Source organism: Puma concolor, chromosome E1 (assembly GCF_028749965.1).
Source record: "Puma concolor isolate L17-30 chromosome E1, mPumCon1.1.hap2, whole genome shotgun sequence".
Lineage (NCBI taxonomy): Eukaryota > Metazoa > Chordata > Mammalia > Carnivora > Felidae > Puma > Puma concolor.
In genome coordinates, this window is record NC_141680.1 from 3,332,374 (window position 1) to 3,339,603 (window position 7,230).

The 7,230-nt window shown below is 59.3% G+C and overlaps 2 protein-coding genes across 4 annotated transcripts; one reads left to right on the top strand and one right to left on the bottom strand.

Moving 5' to 3' along the window:
* The first annotated feature begins 1,729 nt into the window (after window positions 1-1,729).
* RANGRF (RAN guanine nucleotide release factor) lies at window positions 1,730-3,152 on the top strand. 2 transcript variants are annotated; one of them, XM_025920302.2, is made up of 5 exons: window positions 1,733-1,928; window positions 2,017-2,133; window positions 2,351-2,507; window positions 2,615-2,700; window positions 2,873-3,152. In XM_025920302.2, the coding sequence occupies exons 1-5, from the start codon at window positions 1,828-1,830 to the stop codon at window positions 2,994-2,996; spliced, it is 585 nt and encodes a 194-aa protein (XP_025776087.2). In that variant the 5' UTR covers window positions 1,733-1,827; the 3' UTR covers window positions 2,997-3,152. The 2 variants fall into 2 exon arrangements, with proteins under 2 accessions (XP_086542083.1, XP_025776087.2); XM_086685957.1 differs by lacking the exon at window positions 2,873-3,152 and having other exon boundaries at window positions 1,730-1,928; window positions 2,351-2,539; window positions 2,574-2,694.
* On the bottom strand, window positions 2,200-6,951 carry SLC25A35 (solute carrier family 25 member 35). Of its 2 annotated transcripts, none has more exons than XM_086685956.1 (5): window positions 5,971-6,951; window positions 5,014-5,079; window positions 4,422-4,574; window positions 3,910-4,044; window positions 2,200-2,288 (listed from the first exon to the last, which is right to left on the bottom strand). In XM_086685956.1, the coding sequence occupies exons 1-5, from the start codon at window positions 6,343-6,345 to the stop codon at window positions 2,280-2,282; spliced, it is 738 nt and encodes a 245-aa protein (XP_086542082.1). In that variant the 5' UTR covers window positions 6,346-6,951; the 3' UTR covers window positions 2,200-2,279. The 2 variants fall into 2 exon arrangements, with proteins under 2 accessions (XP_086542082.1, XP_025776170.2); XM_025920385.2 differs by lacking the exon at window positions 2,200-2,288 and adding an exon at window positions 3,118-3,737 and having other exon boundaries at window positions 5,971-6,950.
* Between the last annotated feature and the right edge of the window lie 279 nt (window positions 6,952-7,230).

Here is a 7,230-nt window from a genome sequence, read left to right on the forward strand (position 1 = left end):
CGCCCCCAGAGAATTGTGGCGGGCCAGGAATCCCCAGTCTCACACAAGGCTCACAGCACAGCATGATTCCTGGCATGCCAGAGACCCAAATCGATGAAGTGGAGGGCTTTCTCCTCAGTCTCCCTAATCCTGGCTCAGTAGGCCCCCACCCCCTGTGCCCAGTGCCAGGGCCCCGTTAACCTCTTTGTCCTTGAAATCCCCTTTCCAAGGGTTCCCTATCTGCTCGACTGCTCACAAAGCAGTTAGAGCTGGTACTGCGCAGGTGGGGTTGGGCTGGGGGTGGGGGGAGGTGGCAGGCAGAGATGGGGAGGGAGGGACCAAGAGGTCTGCCACTCCCCACCTGACAGAGGCCACATGGAGTAGACCTCTGGGATCCGGCCCCCTTGGTTTCCCTTGCCCAAGCTCCTTCTCTCCCTCTGGGGTCTGTAACACTCCCCTCCTCTCTAGAATTCCTCATGGATCAAACCTAGTCCACTCTCCTTGCCCAGAAACAGATCCAGAGATGCTGCTACGTCCGTAGCTCGTTTAATCCTAACGTTTTAGAGACGAGGATGTGAGGCTGAGAGAAGTCTGATGCTAGCAGTCAGAAGAGAACAGGCCAAGCTCCTTCGGATGCTCTATAAAGACCCTGCACAAGGCAGCCTCTCCAGCGTCACTGTTCACAGCTGTCTGCTACCTGTTCCTCACTGCACCCTTGCCAAACTGATATGCTAGCCTCTCCCAAAACATGCCGTTTCATCTCCAAGTCTTGGCTCCTGATGATGCCCTGGCTAAAATACCCCTAGGATGCCCTAGTGAATTTTGGGTCAAAGTGTACTCCACGGTTCCCTGGTGAGGCAGGGATCGGGTCTTAATTGCCTCTGTACCCTCCAGCTTTGGTAAGGGGCCAAAAATGAGGTGTCCCCTGACCCCAATGCCACTAGATTATTAGGGTCCATAGTATAGTCCCACTTGGAACCCCGTGGGTGGGGTTTATTGAATCATTTAACAATACATAATGGGTCTATTATGTTCTAAACACTCTGCCCGGTGCTGGGGATCAAACGTGAATGGAGACATTAGCTGGCAGGATATCACTGAGCAGACACTTTAAGAACATTCTAAAAATCTATAAAAGAGAAACAACAGAGGGTTTAATCCGTGTTTTCCTCCAGGTACGTGTTGGGGCGGCCACCCTCCCCACTCCCCACTGCGTTCTCAAGGCGAGATTTGAGAGGGATTAAGCATTATAATCCCCGGGTTGGGCCTGAATCCTAACCAGGCCCCACACCTGGCCCCACTGTATCCCTAATTCCCCGCATCCGGGAATTAGCGGTCTGGTTTGCAGCTCGCTGCCATCAAGGGGCCCCAAAGAGGGAGTTGCGAGACCCTCAAACTATTCTCCCCGGACTCAGGAGACCCCATCTAGACACCGGTCCCTGGCACGAGCAAGGGCCCCTAACGAGGGTCTCAGGCGACAATCTTAGGAGGTGCGACCCTTTTTAAAAGAGGAGACGGGTGGGCGCGAACTCGGGAGCAGGCGGGCATCATTATTCCCAAACCGAGATCAGAGCTCTCAGCAGACTCCGGGGTGGGGGGGGGGGGTGGGGGGGGTGGGGGGGGGGGTGGGCGGCCCCCGGGGAGAGCGTGGCTTCCGGGATCCGCCCCGCCGGGCACCGCCCCGAAGACGCAGGCGCCGATTGGCCAACGCGACCGCGGTGCGGGACCAAACGCTAAAGGGGCGGGGCTAGGGTGGCCCGGAGACGGCCAGGGAGACGGCCAGGGCGGCGGCGAAACGCCGGAGGGGAAGCGGCGGGGCCGCACGTGGGTTTTTCGTGCATCTCTGTAATGCCCGAACCTAGTCCCAGGCGCATGGAGCCCACGCGAGACTATCCGCTGTTTGGGGGGGCCTTCTCCGCCACTCTCCCCCCCGGGGCCATCGACGTGAGGTGAGAAGGCGCGGGCACCGCTGGCCGACAGGGTGGGATGCGGGGAGCGGCGGGGGTCACCCCGGGGGTCTGCCTCGCCTCTCTCCAGCGATCTCCGGCCGGTCCCGAACAATCAGGAAGTCTTCTGCCACCGCGTGACGGACCAGAGCCTGATCGTGGAACTTCTGGAGCAGCAGGCCCACGTGCAGGGAGAGGAGGCTGCGCGGTGAGGGAGGCGGTGCCCGCGCGGCTGGCCAATGGGAGGGCCGGAGCTGGAGGAGTGGGCGGGGCCTGCGGCTGGACGTTTAATCGGGGCAATGAGAACTCCAAGGGCAACACTTTATCACCGGAAGCGAGCGAAGCTCAAAGGACTCAAAGATGCTGGGGGGGAGGGGAGGAGCGGTGAGAGATGCCCCTGCCTGACTCTGCTCCCCCTACTCTAGATACCACTTTGAGGACATTTGCGGGGCGCAGGAGGCTAGGGCTGTGCAAGTGGAAACTGTGCAGCCCCTCTTTTTGGAGAACCTGGCCCTGAGGGGCTGCTGTCAAGAAGCCTGGGTCCTCTCTGGCAAGCAGCAGGTGGCTAAGGAAAACCAGCAGGTGAGGGCAGGGAATGTGAGATTCCTGGAGGGGTGAAGGGAGTGGCCCCGGCGGGGGAGGGGCGAGGGGGTGGGGTCGGGTAAGCATCCTGACACTGATCCCTTTAGGTAGCAAAGGACGTGACGGTGCACCAGGCCTTGCTGCGGCTGCCCCAGCACCAGACTGATGTCCTGCTCACCTTCAGTCAGCCCCCGTAAGGAGGACAGATAGGACACATGGCTCATGGCTCGGTCCCCAGGAGGATCTGCTGGGAGGGGAGGAGCAGGGAGACTGGCTGGTGGGGTTCTCCTGGAAACAGGAGGTGGGAACTTCCAAACCCGAGGCCTGGATGATGTTCTCTCTCCATCTGTTCCCCCACCTTCAAGCCCTGACAACAGGCCATTTCTTAGCCCTGAAAATCTGTCACTTCTGCCCTGGAGCCTGGGTGACTTTGAACAGCTGGTGACCAGTCTGACCCTTCACGATCCCGGCATCTTTGGTCCCCAGTAAAGATCCTGAAGTACCGCGTGACGCTGCTGAAGCACATGGGGGCCCTGTTCTGTAAGGGGAGCGAGGGTTTGGAGATATTCCCCTAATTCCTTCCCTGTGCATAAACATAAGACACCTCCTGTCTGCAGAAATAAACTTGCTTTATACCCAAGATAATCTCTGTGCCATTGCATCTAACAAGACACCTGGACACCCCCCCCCCGCCCCCCGCCGGGTTCCCTTTGGTCTTGGAGTGGGGAGTGTAAAGTTTGTGCATCAGAGCAGAAGGGACCCAAGGCTGCCCAAATAAAAGGAGGAAATACTTTGGAGTGACCGGTTCAGCCCTGAGAGAGGGGTATGAAGTGTCCAGGGGGACGGGTAGGGAAGGTTTAAAGAACGTGACACCCAAGAAAGGGAGGGAAACTATCCCTTGTAGTGATTCAACCCTGAGAAGACAGTTAGGGAGTGGCGTAGGCGGTTCCCTTTGGATGGACGAAAAGATCCGCTGGTCAGAAGTCACGAGAACACAATAGTGGAGGCAGAAGTGTCTAAGGAGTGCTGATGTGCTGGTGTGGGAAGGACTGGCTGTTATTTGGTGTACGTGTGGTAGAGGGTGCGTAACTGGTCCCAGAAGAAGAGGGAAAGGATGGTGTGGGGGCCAAGGCGGAAGTAGGAGGCACCTATACCCTTGTACATGCCAAAAATGCCCTCTGTCCGAGCGGTCTGCCGCAGAGCATCCAGCATCCCCCGGTACATGAGGCCCTGAGAGCAGGTTGGAGAGGGAGGGAGAGCACAGGGAAGGGGTCTGTCAGAGCCCACCACGGGGCCTCTTCTCGGCAGGCTGCCTTTCTGGCTGTCCCACCTGCCCCCACAATCTGCCTTCACCCACCCCCTGGCTCTCCCTGCCTGCCAACACTCCAGAGCACTCCCTTACCTTGCCCTGCGAGTCCGTGGGCTGGTTGTAGAGCCTCGTGCTGACCACATCAAACGGCGTCATGGCCAGGACCACCGCAATGCCACTCACCATGGCAGCTGCCAGAGCCACTTTCCAGCTCTGGGGAGGAAGTACCTAAGAGTGGAGGGAGGAAGAGTTTTGTCAGCCAATCATTCGAGGCCTAGGGAAGGATAGGCCCCGTCCTGGGGACACAGGAGAGAGCTGGTAACTCGGGAAGCTCCCATGCCACCAGTTGCAATACAGCGTGATGACACTTGGAAGGAGGAAGGGCAGGCTGCTTGGGGACTCAGAGACGACTTCTGCGAGGTAAGCGACAAGAGGACTGTGGGAAGGGTGTCAAGAGTCAGTGAGCCCCAAGCCCTCCTGCTGTTCCCTTGTTCCCTCACACTGAATGTCAGCACTGTCCCCTCTGGGGGGGGGGGGGCCCTTCAGCTTGCCCTTCCCCCCTGCCCACATTCCCGGGGTGGCCCCACCCCTTTCCCAGGCAGTACCTCCCACTGCGTGATGAGGTCCTTGGTGGATGAGAAGGTGCACAGCTGGGTGGAGGAACCGATGATAACTCGGGGCAGGCCGCCCAGGGCCCCACGCCACAACCCCACCAGACCATGTTTCTGGCCAATCTCGCTTAGCGCCTGAAACATGCCCTGGCAGGGGGAAGACCACGGGGGCGGGCTTCAGTCCCCCCAGCATCAGGGGCTGCCACCTAACACTGCCAGGGAGGAGTCCTTAACAGGCACCCGGTGTCTGGACAACCAGTTCCGTGTGGACTTAAGTCGGCATGTGGCCCCTTCAGGGATCTGCCACCCCCCGTGGTTCCTTTCTTCATCACCCCAGAATAGGGGCAGGAAGCAAGGGAGGACATGAGCAGCTCAGGAGAATGGGATGGGAGAAACAGGTGCAGAGACGTGGAGGAAGTGGGGACCATGTGGGAAAGAGGGTCTGGGCAGACTCCAGGGACGCAGTGGGGCTGAGCTTGTGGACCAGGCAGAGCCGGGGCTGGGTTGCAGTTGTCGGGGGCAGGCAGAGAGCTGGGGGGCAAGGGGCGCGGGGGGCAAGGAGCCAGTGGGGCTGGAAAACCCTCACCTGATGCTTATACTGGTGCCCTACCGCAATTTCTGAGGCTGCTTGTGCCTGTAGGTGTGTCTTCACCTGGGGACGAGAGAGTATCACAGCCTCCAGCCCGGGGGCCACCCTCCCACCCCAAAGACCCGAACACCTGACCCCCTCACACTTCCTCTGGGGTGTTTGGCAAGGTATATCCTTTTAATCTGATAATTATTGTTGTTCCCACTTAACAAATTGGTCATGAGACTCTGTGTCCCTTGGCTCCAGTCCCAGGGGATGGATCTCTGAGCACGGAGAAGACACCCCACCCCCTCTACATCCTCCTTCCCTTGGGGTGGTAGGGTGGGGGATGGGGAGGTTGGAGAAAGGCAACATTTCCTAAGACTGTTCCCGTATGGCAACACTCTGGTGTTCGGCCTCTCATGCCAGCTCTTATTCTCAGACTGGATCTCCAGCCACCACTGTGAACCAGCCTGCCGATCGAACTGGGGCAGGTTGTGAGGGGTCATCTGTAAAACTTGCTCTCTGGCCCCCAAACCCCACGGGGGCATGTGGAGGCTGATTTTTGAAGGGGTCACTGTCCCTGAATCTCATAACCTGAGAGCGAGACCAGACAGACTGCCTCTCTTACAGAACTGACTGCCTCCCAGGATCTTCCAAGAGGAACCCTAAGCAAGGCCTAATCCTAGCAATAAGCAGCTGTGTGACCTTGAGCTGGTCACTTCCCCTCTCTGGGCCTCAGGCTATTGACCCTTCATCTATTTCAGAAAACTCAAAGGAGAACACTGCGGGATTCTAATTCTGTGATGCCCAGGACTTTCCTTGATCCCCTACACCCGCTGATGTATGGTGCTCAAATTCCCCATCATCCCCTGCACGAACCCACTTCCAAGCTCAGTATCAGCTTGTGCAGGCCCGGGCCCACCCGACACCAAGTGTCTGCCTGAAGGCCCCAGGCAAGATCCTTCTTCTCACCATGTAGATGGGGCTCCCCAAGTAGGCTCCCATGACCCCAGCCAGGGCCCCAGCTGCTGCGCTTCGTGGAGGGCTGAGGGTGCCTTCGGCAGTGTGCAGGTAGCCCCCAGCCTCAGCCAGCCCGTAGGTGCCCAAGCGGATGCCATTCATCAGGAACTGGTATAAGAGGGCGGGGGCCAGTCCCTTCTGCAAGGCAGCCAGGCCGTCCACCCTGCCGATGGTGATGAAGGCGTGGAAGACGTTTCGGTAGTGCCGCTGGTAGGTGCCCGGGGCCTGCAATTCTCCCTGCAGCTGCATTCTGGTCTTTACCACTTCCAGGGGGTTGGTGAACAGACAGGCCCCGCAGGCTGCCAGGCCGCTCATCAAGAAGTCCATGGTGGGGTAGCAGTAACAGGAAGTGGCCCGGGAGTAAAAAAGTAAAACTGAGCTTCAGAAACGGGGGGTGAGAAATCAGGGGGAGGGCCTCAGTCTTAGCAGTCCGGGCTGCAGGAGATAGGAATTGAGAGGTCTGGAGCGGAGACTGTTAGGGTCAAATGTCAAGAGGTCAAGGGTTAGCTGGAATTTGGGAGTCAGGAGCTGGCAAAGAGAGAAGAAAAAGGAGTTTAGGAGAGCCTGGTGAGAAGGTTATGGCAGGGCTCTGTCGGTCAAGGATTTGAGGCCAAGGAAGGGCGGAAGTCAGGAGGATGGCAGGTGGAATGATGAGGATGGTCGGCTACGGGGGCCCAGGAGCAGGGGAGGGAAATGCGGATTCGGGAGATGGGAGCTGGGAGGAAGGAAAAAGAAAAACAGCAGGTTACGGAGGAAAAGGATCCTGGAGAAGATCGGTGGCGTCCCGGGGAAGGCGACGGGATCGATCTGTATCGGGGAAGCAAGTCTGGACTCCAGCCCGGGATAAGCGTCCCCGGGCAGCTGCCAAAGCCCGCTGCAGCTCCGGCCAGGGGTAGCCAGCGGAGGCCGGGCCGCCACACTCCAGTCACTGGAGCGCGGCGCCCAATCGGGAGCCGGGGAGAGCCGCAGCCGGGAGCGCCAGCCAATCAGCGCCGAGCCGGCTCCGCGGCCAATGGGAGGTGCTCTGGACGACCCGGCCCCCGGAATCCTGGGAGAGGCTGTTGAAATTAACTCTCCCCACGCCGGCGCCGGCGCCGGCGCGGCGGACGGGAAGCTCCGGGAGGGGCGTTGGGGGAGCAGAGCTTGTATCTCCCGCGGGGAGGAGAGGCTGGACCCAGGGCTCCTGGGCTGGGGTTTGGGGCTGCTCCTCTC

Coding starts and splice junctions, on each gene's coding strand:
- RANGRF (XM_025920302.2), top strand. CDS start 1,828: ATGCCCGAACCTAGTCCCAGGCGCATGGAGCCCACGCGAGACTATCCG. Junction 2,134..2,350: donor CAGGGAGAGGAGGCTGCGCG/GTGAGGGAGGCG, acceptor CCCCTACTCTAG/ATACCACTTTGAGGACATTT. Junction 2,701..2,872: donor CTCACCTTCAGTCAGCCCCC/GTAAGGAGGACA, acceptor CCCACCTTCAAG/CCCTGACAACAGGCCATTTC.
- SLC25A35 (XM_025920385.2), bottom strand. CDS start 6,345: ATGGACTTCTTGATGAGCGGCCTGGCAGCCTGCGGGGCCTGTCTGTTC. Junction 5,080..5,970: donor TGGGGAGCCCCATCTACATG/GTGAGAAGAAGG, acceptor TCTCGTCCCCAG/GTGAAGACACACCTACAGGC. Junction 4,575..5,013: donor GGCACCAGTATAAGCATCAG/GTGAGGGTTTTC, acceptor TCCCCCTGCCAG/GGCATGTTTCAGGCGCTAAG.